This window comes from Pollachius pollachius (assembly GCF_949987615.1).
Source record: "Pollachius pollachius genome assembly, chromosome: 18".
Lineage (NCBI taxonomy): Eukaryota > Metazoa > Chordata > Actinopteri > Gadiformes > Gadidae > Pollachius > Pollachius pollachius.
Window position 1 is genome coordinate 11,026,207 of NC_136951.1, and position 18,486 is coordinate 11,044,692.

At 40.5% G+C, this 18,486-nt stretch overlaps 1 protein-coding gene across 4 annotated transcripts; it reads left to right on the forward strand.

The window, feature by feature from the left end:
• The first annotated feature begins 1,112 nt into the window (after positions 1–1,112).
• On the forward strand, positions 1,113–17,982 carry scarb1 (scavenger receptor class B, member 1). 4 transcript variants are annotated; one of them, XM_079755390.1, is made up of 14 exons: positions 6,577–6,927; positions 7,106–7,266; positions 8,286–8,427; positions 8,924–9,127; positions 9,325–9,420; positions 9,881–9,996; positions 10,211–10,377; positions 10,734–10,852; positions 12,271–12,344; positions 12,519–12,570; positions 12,958–13,104; positions 13,977–14,024; positions 14,566–14,635; positions 16,863–17,982. In XM_079755390.1, exons 1-13 carry the CDS (start codon positions 6,808–6,810, stop codon positions 14,611–14,613), a joined length of 1,494 nt encoding a protein of 497 aa, XP_079611516.1. In that variant the 5' UTR covers positions 6,577–6,807; the 3' UTR covers positions 14,614–14,635; positions 16,863–17,982. The 4 variants fall into 4 exon arrangements, with proteins under 4 accessions (XP_079611515.1, XP_079611516.1, XP_079611517.1 ...); XM_079755391.1 differs by lacking the exon at positions 13,977–14,024; XM_079755389.1 differs by lacking the exons at positions 6,577–6,927; positions 13,977–14,024; positions 14,566–14,635 and adding an exon at positions 1,113–1,276.
• The last annotated feature ends 504 nt before the right edge of the window (positions 17,983–18,486 follow it).

Genomic DNA, 18,486 nt, shown 5'->3' on the forward strand with positions numbered 1-18,486 from the left:
AATTGTTCGGTGGTCCCGTGCCCCCATAGTAGACAGGACCTCTGCAATGAAGGTCTCTGTAATGAACCTCCTTTAAGGAGAGTCTACTCTTCCCAGTAACTCCCATGGCTGTCGATAATTAGAGAGCCCCAGGTCGCAATAGTCCAATTACTGAGAGGTGTTGGCGATACATTGTCCTTGGGAGGCTAGTGTGTGTGAGGGTACAACTGGATGCTTATGGGTTTCGAGTCGCGAGCTTTAATTTGAGGATTTAGTTTGCGGGGATAACGGCTTTACGGTAGGCCTAATTGATACTGACCGTAACGCCAAACAACGAATGCTTTGAGGGCGGATCAACCCTTTATGCAGAAGAAGCCTGATCAGGAAATCTGATCCCTCGATGTACGAGGCAAAACAACACAATTTGCCAGTTGTCAGTCCCTTAATAAGTTATCTTCAACTCTTGACATTCAAATCGTGTCCTTATATAAATGCCTGTTCTTCAGGGAGATAATTTGAATGGAGCAACGCTTACAAAGATATGCAAAGAATGTGTAGGATAATTTATTCAAAGAAGTTCCAGGTGAGGCAATAAAGCATAGCCTATTGCAAAATACCCTGCACCTGTGCAGTACTAACAATCAGCATGAAGAAGATTGGCAAAGTAGTCATCGTAGTCAGAAACAAGGGTTAATATTTTGATTGGCATATTAGGCCGGCCTAATTTAAAAGTCCCCAAATAAACAAATAAAACAGATACATCCACTAATGAATGCGCAGCCTACATAAATTCATTTATTAGTTAGTTTGTTTATTTAAGGCAATTTTTTAAATATATATTTATATAATAAGTTTATTCAGGAGTGCTTGAGGAGTTCCTTTTAAACGTCCAACAATCGACGGTGCTATTCCAACAGCCTGCGACATTGCATCTCAGGAGGCCTAGCCTACTTGTTTTTTTATTATGAACGTATCAGCCCACACTGTTGGTCGGAGGCCCCCGGGGGTGATAAACTAACGCTCCCAAGGTCTATAAGAAGAACCCAGGGCTGCAGCGTTCACTTGCCTATCGCCATGCAGGGGAGTCAGAATACTTAAGACCCCGATTTCTTTTTTCGTTAAAAATCGTTATAATCTTTGTTAATATACATAGTTAATAGGCTAAATAGCTGCAATTATGCATATTACTAAATCCAAGGTGGCGATCGTTTTCATGGTCCTTGGGAGTCTGACCGTCTTATTTGGAATCATTGTTGTGTTTGCAGGACCATTGATTATCGATGACCAAATAATAAAGGTAAGAAAGTCCAAACTTTTTACCAAAAAAAAATCTATAGCCTATTGAGTGTCTCGTTTACAAGCAGTGGCTGCCCGCGGTGGGGACCATAAAGCGCTTTCATAAACGACTGTATTCTAAAGGAGACCGCAGCTTTTTTTATCATTCAATGTGTCAATGCGTAAATCGCATGGTATGTCATTTTTTCTTGTAAAGACCGATAATGGAATGATAACATGTTATTTCGAGAGCTGAAGGCGTTGGTTTGTGTTTCTTTTGTATATGTTACGTAGTGTAAGGTATTTTTTGTGGTATTATCCTAACCCACTCTCACGGAAATACGTGACACTGTCACGTCACGTCATTTAATCTATTCATTCGTTCAATTCTTTCGTGCCATAAGCACAAATTTCAAACTCATTCTAAAAAGAAGAGATGAAGCAGCTACATTTTTGCCGTCGCGGTTTGCCTACAGAGCAGCGCACATGCATTCAATATATCCGTGCATTGTCACAATTTCTCAGAATCAAAGGTGAAAGTAGAAACGGGTGGACAAAAGCTGTCATATTGTTAGAAATTTGTGCTTTTTGACACGAAAAAAATTAAATGACATGTCCCAGATCACGAATGAATAGATTAAATGAAGGGACAGTGTCACATATTTCCGTGAGACTGGGTTGATCATCCTTATATCACTGACTAGAAGACTAATCCTGGATAAATAAAATACAGAATTTGGCTAGAAGATGGCTAGCTCTAATTGACTGAGTTACAAAAAACATTTAGTTGATCAACTTTGGCTTTCGAGCAGTTCATCATTGAACCTATCCTATTTAAACAGCCAGGACACGTTGGACAGTCTTCATCTGGGGTCTCATTTATAAAACTGTGCGTGGGATCGTTACTAAAAGTGTACGTACGCCCAAAAGCCAAGTTTTGCGTGCGCCAAAAAATATTCAGACTTATAAAACCCTGCGTACGCACACCTCTAAGCAATCTTGGCTTTATAAATCACCTTTATAAATACTTGAGTGCCTTCAAGTGTGCGCCGCTGAATCAGCTTCACGTTCCGCCCTGTACACGACCATAAATGGTCAATGCAAACGACCTCATGAATGGGATCTGCATATAAAACAGACTCAGGTGGCAGTGGCAGAAGGACTGAGAAAAGCAAAAAAGCGAAATTTAACGGAGGTTGAAGTGGAGACACTTGTGGGTGAGGTGGAGGCCCGAAAAGTAGTTTTGTTCGGCGGTCAGGGGATTGGGATCACTAACAACAAAAAGCAGAGTGATTGGCAACATGTTGCTGCAACAGTGAACTCTGTCAGTGGCACGGAGCGCACAGTCCCAGAATTAAAAAAGAAGTGGTCTGACATAAAGGTACATATTTGTATGTACCAATAAATCGTTATGGTCCCTGAAGACCCTCTCCCTCCGAATCCTGCCATTTGCATGGTCCTCCAGCAGTGCCATGGTGCAGCATTACGCACGGGGCTCACCGCTGTATTTACAGGGTTACGGTAATAAGACTGACCGGGAACACCTTGGATAATCAGTTTGTAATCACTCATGTAAAATGTTCTCGAACATAACCCATTTTTAATGCCTGATTTGTCATGAAAAGCATCAAGAGGAACGGACAATAACATAATGATTGTGATGAGGAGTATGTGGCTTGGTTTTCCACACTTGGGATTTAATTGACATTTGATTATGTGTTTACAGTGTCACAAAAAATATATTATGTTATAGACACATGTTGGACAGATGGTCGCGCCGTCAGTGGACAGTATGCATACTGTGACGGGATTAAATATAGAGAATTTAGATTTTGAATTTTAATTTCGATTCTAAGGAGATGTTTCTGGGGTTATAACTGAGAAATAACGCAGTTGACTTAAATTATTCTGATTACATAGATTTAACGCATGATACGTATGAAGGGCGATGATAAAACATAATCGTTCTTCTCACTCTACATTTCTTCAGTCTGACTTCAGTTCACCACCACACCGTCTGTGTCGCCAATTCTCCTTTTCCTCCAAACCATGCTTACGCATGGGTCAGAGTTTGCTTAGGGCTGCGCACATTCTCCCGTCAAGTTAGCTTTTTATAGATCACAACCTTGGCGTTGAAAGCCACGTACGCCACTTTCAGCCCCGTTTTGTGCGTACGCAACGGTTATAAATGAGACCCCTGGTCTGTTGATGTACCCAGCCTAGTCTACTGCTCCAGAATTGAGCTACGTTTTACATTGGGCATTCGCGAGACAGTAGTTCTTTATAACTTTGACTCAAAAAAGATTCAAATAAAACCTCATCTAGTTGTTTAATTTTTTGTTTCAACTCAACAGGAGATACAGGTTTGCTACTTTGAAATCGAGCTCTCAAGTGAATGACAGCCAATTCTCTTTGCATTTTGATTAATCAGTATTTCAGAAAAACTAACCCCAACATTAACCCTAACCATTTTCCAAGTCAATTTGGCCGTTAAATCAGAAAAAATTAACGACCAATTAATTTTCATATTGGAATGCATCACGCTTCTACGGAAGACGAATAGGGCCGTATGTTAAAATGAAAATGAGTTCTGAGATTCAATTCAGAATTCTGAGTTTAAATTCAGAATTCTGAGATGTCTCCCCCCAGGACCCCTCGCTTACATCAGAAATCTTCAATCAACATGTGGTTTTGAGGTCTTTGTGACATATAGGACCCGTCCAGTATATCGCAAAGGGACTCTCACTAAACTTGATTCCTTACAGTTAGCCTACAATTCAGATTTTAATATTTCGGACAGAATTTTGATTAAGGTAAGACTTCTGACTTTATTGTCAGAATTCAGATTAAAGTAGAGCGTGTAGGCCTACCATTTAGGTTTAGTCCTGATTACATCGCAGCGACCCGGGATTGATTCCTGCCCATGGTCCTTTGATGCATGTCCTCCCCTCTATAGCCCATACCTGCCTCTCTATCTCACTCTATAATAAAACATAAAAATGCAAAAAAATAAAATAATTAATTCTTAGTTTTCTGATTTTATTCTCAGAACTCGATGACAAAAAGAAAAATGAAAGTGTGGCCCTAATGTTCCGTACCTCCCCTAGTTCCATTCACTATAATCATCATAATGGGATGGGATGGTCCCTGGCAAGATGACCACTCCCATGAGTCCTCTCACAAAGATCAAGTATCGCCAGTGAACCTTCCCATGATCCATGGTGTAGCCTATCTTCTAAAGAAAATCCAAGTGAATGCAAAACATTAGATGGCGACCCCAATCCACCCACTACTGTCTTTAATAAAGCTGGTGAAACCCCATGGTATGTCCAACTTTTCTTTCCCCTTCTTTTGGGATAAGGGGAATTTCCGGCACAGCAAATCCTTGCAATATTGACAGTTTAATATCCCTTGCCTACGTTTTTCACTCCTTGGTTGAGCGCCAGTTTGGCCAGATGTGAAATGTTTCATTGTCGTACCAGAGACTTGCAATCATCATATTTAGAGAACTATTATCTTACGCAAGACATAACCAAGAGCACAGGAGTAAATGTGTCATTTCAGAAAACATTTTGATACACATTGTTTGCAAAATTGATATTGGTTTTGTGGTTGTATGAGGCTTGGAAAAGGGGAAGTCTTGGGCCAACTTGGGAAAAATGGGCCAACATGAAAACAAAAGCATCTGCTCGATAAAATAAAGGCTATAGGCTACTAATAATCTATAACAACACGAGTGGATTCACGTTCATCATCACAACCAGCCTGATTGCATGGAAAGACGTCACGTGAGAAGAGATACGTAAACTAAATACAGACATAAGATCCATCATTTAATAGGCTATCCTGATCGTGTCGGGAAAGGAATTTAAAGGAAAAGCCTAGTTACAACTATTGATACAACAAAACGGAATTATCAAGGCAATGGGACTTTTGACTTTGTTCATAGTAAATATATGATAATCAGAGATGCGGACTCGAGTCACATGACTTGGACTCGAGTCAGACTCGAGTCATGATTTTGATGACTTCAGACTCGACTTGACAAAATTACGCATGACTTGCGACTCGACTTAGACTTGACTGCTATTGACTCGGACTTTGCCTATTTTACATGTAATGACTCGACATATCTTGAGTCAAAAACATTTATTGTTTTAGATATCTAACCTTTTTCCCGCCTAGAGGGCTAGACACCCAAGTCGCATTCACTTCCATGAAGATGAAAAAAAAAAACAGCGAGCGAAGACAAATCTACACTTCAATAATATCAAAACGAAATTTCGATATCGTTTATACTTTATTCAGAATAACAGTTTTAGTTTCATATCAGCTGCGTTTTGAGTTGGTCCCATTGAAGCCGTCTGGCCAGCCTCTGACACTTAAGACATCGTAACTAAATCATTGTTCAACCATTTACCTTCGTTCAAAAAATATAACAAATCTACACACTCGTTTCTTCAATAATATCTAAACTGAATTTTGATATAATTTATGCTTTCTTCAGAATCACAGTTAAAGTTTCATATTGGCTTCGTTTCAGTTGGTCTCATTGATTTACGTTGACGCTGGAGGTGAGGACGTTCAGGCAGTGTTGCCAGATTGGGCGGTTTTCCCACCCTATTGGGCTAGTTTTAAAAACATACGATTTCGGCGCATGCGCATATCATAACACATTTGAAGACAGAAACAATGAACATATTATAACTGTGTTGATAAGAAATGACGGTACATTAGAGTGGTATGTTGAAATTATGATCAATAGCCTAATAATGACATTATTAAGTAAAAAAAAACATGATGACTTGTTCAAGACTTGAAAAAGTTTGGGACTTGGACTTGGACTCGACTTGGCTTTGGTGTGACTTTGACTTGGACTCGACTTGCCTTTCCCTGTCTTGACTTGGGACTCGACTCGGACTTGACTGCTAAGACTTGGGACTTGCCAAACAGTGACTTTGTCCCATCTCTGATGATAATCCTCGTACATCTGGAAACGTTGTTGCGCCTATCTGCCGTGCCGTTGCCCAGATGGCCGTCTATTACGAACTACGAAATTTGTTGGTAGTTTTCGTGGCTTTAATTCGTTGCTTCAATTTGTAAATTAAAAAATATTTCTTCAATCTCATTTTAGTTTGTTATCTTGTCTCACTTTGATAAAACACCATCAGTCATTATATGAAAACCTACAAGACCGATGTAGAATATGACTTATCGCCTTTGTAAACTTTGAGATGTATTTTGACTACATTTCCCAGACACACTTGGCGCACCAGGGGGCGTGGCATCCAAAATATAAACACCTCTGCGGCGGTGCAGCCGTCTGGGTTCACTCAAAAACAGATTGGATTGACATGATTATTAGTTTATGGTTGGACTTTATGATATCTCGTGGCTTTTTTATGCTGAACGGGACAGATATGATAGCATTTACACTTTAGCCTGCTAACGATAGTCGGATAGGGATATGGACAGCATCTGAGAATGAACCATTCGCACTCTTCGGGGATGTATTGTTCAATTGTCTTTGACTGATCTTTATTTACACTCATTATGGCCATTAGTACATCTAAGGTGACAATTGGATTCGTAGTCGCAGGGTTACTTGCGGTGTCTTTCGGGACAGTGCTTGTGTTTGTAGGACCGATGATTATTGATGACCAAATAATAAAGGTAAGTGAAGACAGTATACAGTCTGAGTAATTGTTGACAAATTCTGCACCGATTCTGCACGGTTGCTTATGCCGAGGTGTGCTCGCCTTTTTCCACTAGCCTACTGTAGATACCCAGCGTTGTAGCTTATAATTGTTTCCAACACATGTGCTATTCTTGTTTTACTTTCAACCCCCAGAACACAGTGATAGACCCGAACAATGAGATCGCATACCCAATGTGGAAGGACATCCCTGTCCCCTTCTTCATGTCAGTGTACTTCTTCAACGTCCTCAACCCCCAGGAGGTTCTGCTGGGGGAGAAACCCATGGTGGAGGAGAGGGGACCTTACGTGTACAGGTCTGTAGACTACCTACCGTGGCGTCGGTCATTTCTCAATTCAATCTGTAGAGTGACCATATTTGCGTCAACATTATATCGAAAGAGCTCAAATATCTTTTTAATGTGAACACTTGCAAGACAAGCCGTAAACTATAGGCAGTACTGGTATAATAATAAAAATTATATATATATATATATTTTAAATAATATATAATTCTTATTATATATAACTTATATATAACTAAACTTCATATAACTATGAATTTAAGATCACCTTTGTGTGAAAAACTTGCCCGGCTGCTCTGAATGGTTCAGATTATGATTGCTTTGTCTCTAGGGTAGTTTAATTGGGCTGATGGTTTGGAACACTATGTGCTTTCTGAATGGCCTTCCTGGGCTCAGCTGTTAACCCATAGAGTTCGGCTGGCGCTGGTGACCCTAAGATCCCTAACGTGCCTGGTGTTTACCATATCATTTTATGTTGCCATGTTTAGTTAATTTTCAACTCACCTCTTGTGGATGCTAAGAAATGTATATCAACTATTTTTTTGGACAAATCACATTCATATTTCGGAAAGCTTTAGATTGCAGACCACATCATGAGGTGTAATTAGTCCAGAGTCATGGTGTACTGGGGAACAAGATGGGAAGTTATGGAATAAAGGGCTAACAATTCAGGATCTTACAAATCATTTATCATCTAGTTATTTTTTTAACTACTGGGTTCCTATATTCTATGTAGGACCTTCTGAGCAATAATCCGGACATTGGGGGGAATTTAGAGATAATTGATACTTCATTATTATTATGTACTGGATAACTATTCTATAATATTAGGGTAGCTACAGAACCAACTAGAAATCCGGACATTTCACGTAAGTTGGAGTGACGACTTCTGCTTCCTGTAATTTTGTTTTTGTTGTCTAAATAAAAAATAAAATGTTGATCAAAGAACAATTTTACATTTGAACATATGTATTTCTAATAAATATCTCACTTAATCATGTATATATTTTTTCATCGGCTGTCTTTCTTAGGAAGCGCTGTCAGAAAGACAACATCACCTTTCACCCAAACTTCACCGTGTCCTACCGGGAGTACCGCCAGTACTTCTTTGAGCCGAGCATGTCGGTTGGGAATGAGTCCGACGTGGTCACCATCCCCAACATGTTGGTGCTGGTGAGGAAAATAACCTTTGCATAGCTCGTAGCTACATCCAACAACACTACAGAGAGTAAATTAACCTCAGCTCACTCAGCTAGTTCGTAGCTATACCAACTGACACCTGAGAGATGTTAAACGTGCCTTTTTAATCTCTCCGTCTCACTCTTCCTTCTTGCATGTTTTCCTGAACATGTATCTGTTTCTACTACACTACTAGAGCATGACCCAAACCCTGTTATAAGTTTGAATCCCATTTGGGTCAAACGTACTGTATACACACGGTATTATATTAAGCTTGGCTAAAATGGTCAACGTAATGGCATCGATATTTATTTACGTTAACCATCAAATCAAACTTTATCTAGAGGTTTTCTTGCAAAACAGCAATACATGGCACTTAACCAGGTAAATCACTTGACAGACAACAGAAAATTAGCTTAAAAGACCAGGATCCCGGGGGAAAATAAACAGGGCCACCCCGACCTCCTCCCCTCCCTGGCTGTGTCTTCAGGGCGCGGCGGTGATGATGGAGAAGTTGCCGTTCGCTGTGCGCATGATGATGAGCGCCACATTCAAGACCTTCAAGGAGGGCCCCTTCCTGACCAAGCCCGTGGGAGAGCTGATGTGGGGCTACGACAGCGGCCTGGTCGACTTCCTCAACAAATACCTGCCCGGGATGCTGCCCACCAAGGGGAAGTTTGGCCTGTTCTCCGAGGTGTGTGGCTTCAAAACAGGCCTGTGAGAGAGAGGCCTCACCTAGACACAGAACAGACCTGGGACTTGAAATGCAGCTTGTGACTTGTTCATCAAAAACGATTTTGTGCTCATTAAAAGATGTCCAATTTTCTCTTTTCAGAAATATCAAAACTTTGAAACAAAACCATTTAAAAATCCTCTTTTTGTCTTTTGTAGTTCAACAACTCAAACACTGGGCTCTTCAACATCCACACCGGCAAAGATGACATCAGTAAAGTTCATAAAGTGGACTCTTGGAATGGCCTCAAAAAGGTGAGACATCTGTGTGGTTCAATACAAAGTGAGCTTAATAATGGAGACTAAATATATATTTCCATTATCACCATATTACTTTGAATCTAATTGAATGTAACCAGCCAGAGTGAGCTAGATCTGTTAGCATCCAACTGAAAAAAATCCCATCCCTATTTCAGGCCTCCCTCTGAAGCTACTCAAAAACACGTGACTATCAAGCTAGCTTTAGCAACAGGTCTGACTTGCTTTGGGGAATAATCTGGTTATGCGTAATGAGTGCATGGCAGATAACAGGCAGGTAGCTGGGTAGGTAAATAGACAAGACGGGTAGTCCATACAATTTCACTCGGGTGGAACCAAATGATAAGACAGGCCTTTAACGGGGCTTCGACAACCACAGATAACAATTTTCTTTTTTTTATAAGAATTTCAACAAATATAGAAAAACCTAACAGTCCAGGGTGTCCCTTCTCTATAGCTGACTAACTGGGGGACCCCCCAGTGTAACATGATGAATGGAACAGCGGGCCAGATGTGGCCCCCGTTCATGACCCCAAAGACCACGTTGCCCTTCTACAGTCCTGATGCCTGCAGGTAAGATGCATAACCATATCAATACCACAATGATGTAAACCTTCAGGTTTTATTGTGTCATCCCTGACTATTTACGTATTTGGATGTAGACACAGAGTGGTGCTCATATTTTAAATCAAAAAACAAATAAAATCAATCAATTTCAGGTCTTTGTTGTCTTTCTGTCTTTGTTGTCCTTCCGTCGTTCTTCCTCTCGCATCCTGTGTGTCTGCAGGTCCATGGAGCTGGTGTACCAGCGGCCGGGGGCCATGCAGGGCATTCCTCTCTATCGCTACGTCGCTCCCAAGACTCTGTTTGCCAACGGCTCGGACTACGCTCCCAACGAGGGCTTCTGTCCCTGCAGGCAGTCCGGCATCCTCAACGTCAGCAGTTGTCGCCACAGTGAGTCTCGTTCAAAACATTGCTAATGCTAATATCGATGCTTTTAATAGTTATGCCACTCATAACTCTCATGCTCATTGTACAACTTTAGTTGATGTTGTTCCTTTTTTTTAAGGAAATCTGTTTGAACAAAAGTGTGCCAAAAAATACTGAATACATTGTAAATCCTGAATAAATAATGATTATTGATAGTTGAAAATGAAATTGAGTTAAAATCCCATTAAAGCGTTGTCAGATCAGGGCATCATCTCTTAAAATATGTTCAATAATCATGTTCAATCTAAAAAAAAAAGAACTCTGCTTTTCATAAGAAAGTTGACGCTATGACGATGTTGTGTGTTTGCGGCCTTTCCCAGACTCCCCGGTGTTCATCTCCCACCCCCACTTCTACAACGCCGACCCCGTCCTGCTCGACTTTGTCGGGGGACTCAGCCCCAATGAGGACGAACACGGCCTATTCATAGACATTCACCCCGTGAGTAATCCCTGATATCTCCTACTCTTTAAGGCTAGCTCCAAGGATGCCTATAAGTAGGCTCCAAAGATTAGTTTGTGATCGACTCTAGAACCTTTCACAGCTCGGGGGCCTAGCACCCTAGCCACTAAACTACCCCAGAGCACCATACAGAGCCAGGGCAAAATCAACATGGTTGCAAAAATGCAGTTTATAAATTAGAAAAATATTAGTAAAAAGATACTTCATTTACAATAAATCACCACATTTACAATTGAACACGATAAGATTGATCAGATGTTTTAAATCTGCATCACAGAATGCAGTGTTAAAAAATAAATTCATGCCTAGAGAATGTGAAGACCTTAGAGACCAACTGATTAGAGGATACAAATAAAATGTACCAACCTTTTGGGAGAATACCATTTCAAGAATTCGCTTTGCCCAAAGGACAATATTCGACCCCTATTCACCCCATGTTTTCTGGTCTTAAAGTCCACAACCGGTCACTCTTTCACCTTTCACCCAGCCCTGTCATACGACTGCCAGCAGACCCCACTCACCCTCAAGCACCCAGGCCTTAACCAGGTCCTTGCATAACCTCCTTCGAAAGTTATTTCTCTAAAAACCCCAATCAATTACCTGATAGTTTGACTAGTGGATGACAAGCAATAGGTCCTGTAAAATAAGATAATCTCTCATGTGGTACCCTTTGTCCTGTTGCAACTGCAACTAGTCTTTTTGATCAAAGTCTAATGTTGGGTGGTTGTTTTTTTTATTTGAGTTTTTTTTTCCAATAGGAAGTGTCACTACCACTTTGAAGACCTAAACTGATAAAGCAGATTGGGCCATGACCTTTGACACACTCGTTTTTTTTCCCTAAGCAACTGAAACACGTAACTGTTACATAATTAGTTCTATATTGTATGGTCTTCCATTCAAAAAAAGAACATCGGAATCTCATGTTAAGGTCACCTTTGGCTTGTTCTAAAGATAAATCTTTAGATTGGTTGTAGTACTGATCCTATTACTCTATAGAGCTGTTCTATAATACAACATCATGGAGGAGCATTGTATTCAACTGGTGGCAAAAATCGCTGAGGACAAGCATGTATGGTAACTCAACAGATTGCCCATCTGGCCCGCTCTGCTCGGATCCTTAAAGTAAGAAGGGCTATAAATATATACAATCTGAAGATAAGTTTTTATGAGCACCATAACAACAAAGGAAGTGGGAATCATTATTTTGAGTGGATCAAAAATAAGGATTTCCTTCTTTTGTGAACTTCGACTTTGGAGCTTGGAAGTTTGGCCAAGCCAACCGTCTTTCCCTGTTCTGATTCTCTAACGGAGCTGAGAATGTTTTAATGTTTCCGTCATTGCCCATGTTGTTTCCCTTATTGTTTAACAGTATGTATCCTCTTGTTTGTCTTTTTCAGATGACGGGTGTCCCGCTGAACGTTTCCATACGTCTCCAGCTAAATCTGTTCATGAAGCGCGTTTCGGCGATTACGTAAGCAAACGATCTATCTATGAACGGCGATGACGTCACCACGTTGTCCCACCTATCCTTTGTGCAGCACTTCATCTCTCAGTCCAATGCATTTCCTGCTTCCATAATGGCTTCCAGCGACATTAATACATCCGCGGGTGGTTGACCCAAAGTACTTATGTTGTGCGTTCTCAGGGAAACTGGGAAGATAGCGGATGTGGTGATGCCCATGATCTGGTTTGAGGAGGTGAGGAGCTTGTTTCCATGATGTTGCCGTATCTTTACCACCTCTGTAATAAGGATGTGCATAGATGTACACTTATTTGTTGCACTCACCACTGCGGCTGAGTTAATATTAGTCCTTTTAACCTTTTTTACTATTTAGTAATTTAGGGGATACTTTTATCCAAAGCAGTGAATCTTTTCAGATGTCCTGTCAGTAGGAGCAGGTAGGGGTCAGGGTGTCTGGCTCAAGGATGCCCACAGGTTAGACCATGGACATTGGGGTTCGAACCCAGAACCCAACACCTTGACCACTACACTATCCTTCCCTAGTCTTGCGTTCTAAATCAAATCACCTCTGTTTTCATGACCTTATTTCGCTGATCTATTTATTGTATTTTAACCTCCTCAGAGTGGCTACATTGACGGGCCCATCCTGGACACCTTCCACACCAACCTGGTGGTGTTGCCGGCGGTGATGGAGTACACGCAGTACATATTCATCGGCCTGGGCCTGCTCACCATCATTGTGGCCCTGCTTGTGCACAGGCGCTCCAAGGTAAGCGCTGGTAACCCGACTGCGCTTGTCCTCACGCACGTGTTGTGCATGTGTTGTTGTCACTGTGCACGCCCACCCTGGTTGGTGATAGAGTGGTAAAACACACTGATAGAAGGCATGCTCTAGCGATACGCCATGTTGTTGCCCACTCCTCCCTGTCTGTTCTTTCTATTTCTATTATCTAGTCATTTAGCAGATGCTTCTATCTAATGTGAATTATTTTGGATATGTCGGTGAGAAGCAGGTAGGGGCTCTACAGCACAGAGACGGGTCGTTACGGTGCAGGTCGTAGTTAGACGGTACAGAGATGGGTCCTTAAAGAGCAGGTAGGGGGCACAGAGGCATGATCAGTGTCATTTTGGCCTTAGGCAAGGTGTGTGTGTGCGTGTGTGTGTGTGTGTGTGTGTGTGTGTTGACAGACTTAAGGGAAATAGAAAGACCAGTTTAGATAAAACATTCAAAGTACAGTGATTAGGTCGGGATACTATCTTGTGACAGGCACAGACGCCTCCTAGGCGGCCCACTACCCTGTAGGTATGTGGCAGAGAACACTGGAAGGCTTCTTGGTTAGGTGAGGACGGAGCTATGTAACTGTCGCTACAGAAGACGGGTTAATTGTGGTTTTAAACAGTGAGGCGCTTGTGTGATAAGGCATGTTGGCAGAGGTGCACTGTGGTCTTTATCAGATGACCCTAAACAGTGCTGTTGAAGGGTTAATTGATTTATGGGGCCAAAAGCAAGTCCCTGATACGTGGCTTGAATAACCAATCTAAGTGTCTTCATTATGTAAATGATTCGATAAGATAACCGGGGTTTCTGCTAATGGTGTTATCTTTCTAAGGATAAGGATTTCCTCGTTTTGTTTTTCGCAGAGGTCCGAGACGGGCAATAGCATGATGTTCACGTCCACAACGAACCTGGTTTGACAATTATTTTGTTTTAAATGTATAATGCCATGTTGATCTGAAATCAGTCTACAAACGGGCACAGATTGGTGATCCTGGGGGCTAGATTCCACAATGCAGCCTATCGTCGTCTGGGTGTAAAGGGACTTTTTCCACTGGTTTTGCGGTTGCCTTCCACCAATGAGCTGGAGCCTCTCTCTAGAGGAGCTGTGTTGAAATGAGTTTGATTTGATCACGACGTGAATGGGACGTTTTTATTCTTGAACAAAGAGGAGCTGTGTTTGACTCAAATCTTTTTTTCATAACGTACCTTATTTGCTTCAGCTGCATGAACTAGACTTTTAACTGCATGGTTGAAATCACCAGCATCCAAACTGCATGCAAACAAATTTCCCATTAGAATTTGTATACTTTGACACCTTAAACGACTAACTAATCATTACAATACCCGAGCTCTAATTGGAAAACTTTTTTAGAGCTGCTCTCCCAGCTTGATGCAGTAACCAATAAGGGCTGTGATTATTATTGCCTTTTGAAGAGTTTGGTCATCTTTTAGGTGTCAGGGAAAGAGCTTGTAAATGAAAAACATACCCAGAAAAACTGAGCGACGAGTGAACCTGATGCAGGTATGTGGGGTCCACGGACGAAGAAACACTCACACAACATGCATGTTCATTCATTCATTTTTTAGTCGTCATTTGAGCCGATGACAATACTACATGAATTGTTGGCAAATTTATTGTCTTATCTACCTCAAAGATTATACAGTCAAAAAAAAGAGTGATATAATTTTAATTGACCTCAAGAAATACCATAATAGCTTGATTTCAAATATAAGAATAATTAATTGCATTTAAATTTACATTTAGGGCATTTGCATTTTCTGTCTAAAGGGACTTGCAATAATTACTTGTCAGATGAAAGAGAAATGACAATATATCGCTGTCGGTACAGTAAGGATGTTCATAGAAACAAGTGGCAAGCACTTGTTTCACAATCGCTAGGTTGACCAATATCCCTGAATACAACCAGGATAGCTAGGATTAGATGCTACACAATGCTAAGTACTATTTTTAAGTGCCAATTGACATCAAAGTTAACAAGTATGTACAATCTTCCAAATGGACATTGCACTTTTCAGTTTTAAGATAAGCAATTGTATCATACCAACCCTGCTCTTTTATTAGGCAATGGCCCAAATAATACAATGAACTAATTCAATAATAATTTATATTGCTCTAATTGAAATGATAATACTAGTTTAAGAACTCATCTTAATTCCTCTGTGTAATAAATGTGCAATGGGAACAACTGACAATTAATGGGAATGGGAATTAACCACAGCAACATTGCTTTCTTTAGATTACCATCCTATAACCAACCAATCAGAGATGGCACACAACTGTAAAGCATTGGTGGATGTTTGTTTGTGGAGGGGGGAAGACTGATGGAAGGCTAGAAACTAAACGAGAATTAAACTTTTTGTTGTAATGGTTTTGACCATCGGATTACTAATCCAGACCGTTTATGAACGTCTGTGCAATGTATGACATATAATTTAATTGGCTGTATTCTGACAAGTTGTAGCGGTATGTTTTAAGTAGTAGATATGAGATGTTTACCATATACATATTTCAGTCTTGGTCGTATTAGTGGTGACATCTTGTGGACACTCCCACTTATGATGTCACAAGTGGATATCTTTTCTTGGCTTGTCGTGCTAAAATAGTTTTAACGTATAGAATTTTATAAAACTAAAACCAATACCATTTTTGGTAGATTCACTAAGCAATAAAAAATAGCTAACTAACGATTAAACTAAAAGTAATTAATGTCAGGGCATATCCTCTTAATTTTGAACATGGAAGAAGTTCACTGTTCTCGATAACATTAAAATAATGCATTGTTTGACATTTGGGTTATTTATTATCGTAACATCCCATCTTCCCTAAAGTTTGAAACGACCTAAACCTGAAGGTATTATTAGTGTCCCTCAGCATCTCAAATGGATGACATTATGCTTGTTTTGTCTTGGCTAAAGTTGACTGTGTTTACATTGCAATCGTGTTTATTCATGTTGTCGTTGTTGAAATTGAAATGCTAACCTATTTTTTCAGTGGAACTACCGTACCGTTAAGGTTTGTTATCATTTCTGGCAAAGGGAATAAAATGTTTCTATGCAGCATTAAAGACCATTCTCAAAGATCACCAACAATTTCCCATTAATAATAATAATTGTCAGTTAAGTCACTGTCGCCGAATGAGTCAACACCATGGTGATGAGTCTGTACCCCACTGATGAAAGCCCTTGCACTTGCAGTATTATGACTGGTGCGAAAAGGGTTTCAGTGGCAACATTCCTGAGAAAAATATCAAAAGCAGCACAGTTGGAGAAGCGAGAGATTAAAAAGTTGAATCAACTTTATTAACCTCATATTTTACAAACGTTGAACATTGATGCATGTTCAATGTTGTCACTACAGTAAGCTGTAGGCCTGAAGCAGGCTCTTTTTCAAAAATAAATGCATGAATAATCTTGGCATTATGGCAATGGTCCCTCCCTTTTGTGAAATCAAAATTAGAGTATCTAACAAAACTTTAGATATCCCTTTTTCTTGGGTGAAGTTTCTGAAGTTTTCAACATTCCCTCTGCACATGTCCCATTTATACAGGGAAATACCCATATTTCTAGTCAAACAAACTCAGTCTCACGGTTAGAACAGCAAATAATGTTAAATGCTTACAGATGGTAAACATTACATGAATCATACATTACTGTATGTACAGTCCTCATAGCGTTTGTTGTATCATTTTCTTTTACTCAAAATCTTTTATTTTCCGGCCCTGAAACAGAAGCTAAAAGATAGCACGGGTGCTAGCAACGGAGACGGACTCGTGAGCAGACCACCCAGCGAGAAGACCCCTCTGCTTCACCCTGGAACCATGGACTAACACACACACACGCTCACACACAAAGCAATAAGACTCGACAATGGCCCGGCATCACTGCTGTGCTCAAGTGTTGTCTGCATGGGATCTTTTTTTACAAAGACTGATGCACCAAATATCAGCTTTGCCGTTTTCACTGTTCTATAAATATATAGCCAATAAATATGTGGAGTTTATGAGACTGAGCTGATGACTGTCAGTGTTAGCACATATTTCAATACTTTTGATGCGGTGAAGTATTTCCTTTCAGGAGTGGCTGGGTTGAGACTCAAGATAGCGATCCGTCGACTAGGGCTCTGTCCGGGATTATGTTTGTCTCTTGGACCTCAGCAAAGTTGAGAAGAACAAATCTGTATGTGGGTTATATATTTTTTTCTACACCTTCGCCTCTGTTTCTCTAGACTGATGTTATTGTTGGTGATGTTGTATCTATACACTAACCGGTTGCCTAGAATTTCCTCCATCCCAAAAAAACCCTGCTTTGATTGAGTGATTTGTGCATTTGTGTCTCAATCGACGAAACTTTGAAACTGGATAATGTGACCTGCCAATCGTTTGGCCATATGGATACCTCAAATGGACTTGCGCCTTTTATACCATTTGATACCCCTTTATACCAATTTTTACGAATACTACTGGGCAGGGGCGTAGGAATGAGTTTAACATTGGGGGGGACACATATCGGAAACCTGACAGATCCGGTATAATTTTTAGGTGGGACAAATGCGCCTGTCTCCGATATTGGAGAGGACACGTCCCCTCCGTCCTCCCCCGGTTCCTACGCCCTTGCTATTGGGTGACATTAACACGAGTTGATTCTATACGTGATTGACTGACTAGAGTGAGTTCTAAATGCTCTAGCCATAGGAATCCTACATTAGGTTGTATCTGGGATGCACATTATTGTAGCTATTCAATTGTAGCATTCTGTCTCTGTATTTGTAAGAGTCTAAATGTGCTTCATGATGGTCATGTGATCGGATGGAAGCAGACTGAAGTAAATTTCTTTGTTCAAAACAACTGATGGAAGACTGATCTGGTTTCATTTCTGCGTCTACCGTTGACATTGAGAGCTTTCTAATGAGGGCATTGTCTCAGTGTTTTATGATTGAATGCGGTCATTGTGTTTATATAATATAATACAACAAAAACAAATCGTGGCAGGGTAGACTAAAGTATGAGTAAGTAGGCCCAATAGGTCGAACATGATCAGAGTTACACTGTACTGTTCAATAAACTCTTTTCGTATGAAGTGGCATGAAATACAATTTATCCGGAACAGGGTTGTTGAGATCAGGCACGCTTAAACAAACATCACTAACCCCTATGAGGGGTTAGTGATGCAAGGCCAAGGGAAGTAAAAAAAATACACTCAGTGGATAACACTTCATCTTTCAAGACCAAGGCAACAGTGCTAGCAAAAATACCAGGTGGTTTGACCGTGTGCTACTTCCAATGTCCTTGCTGGATAAATGCAACATCAGTAGTAACCCAAATAATAGGATGTTAGTCATATCAAGATTGTATA

Bases quoted from the DNA above. Each gene is read 5' to 3' on its own strand.
- scarb1 (XM_079755389.1), top strand. From the start codon at position 1,157: ATGCATATTACTAAATCCAAGGTGGCGATCGTTTTCATGGTCCTTGGG. The intron at 10,378-10,733 runs GTGAGTCTCGTT...GGCCTTTCCCAG, and splicing joins CGTCAGCAGTTGTCGCCACA to ACTCCCCGGTGTTCATCTCC. The intron at 12,345-12,518 runs GTAAGCAAACGA...GTGCGTTCTCAG, and splicing joins AAGCGCGTTTCGGCGATTAC to GGAAACTGGGAAGATAGCGG.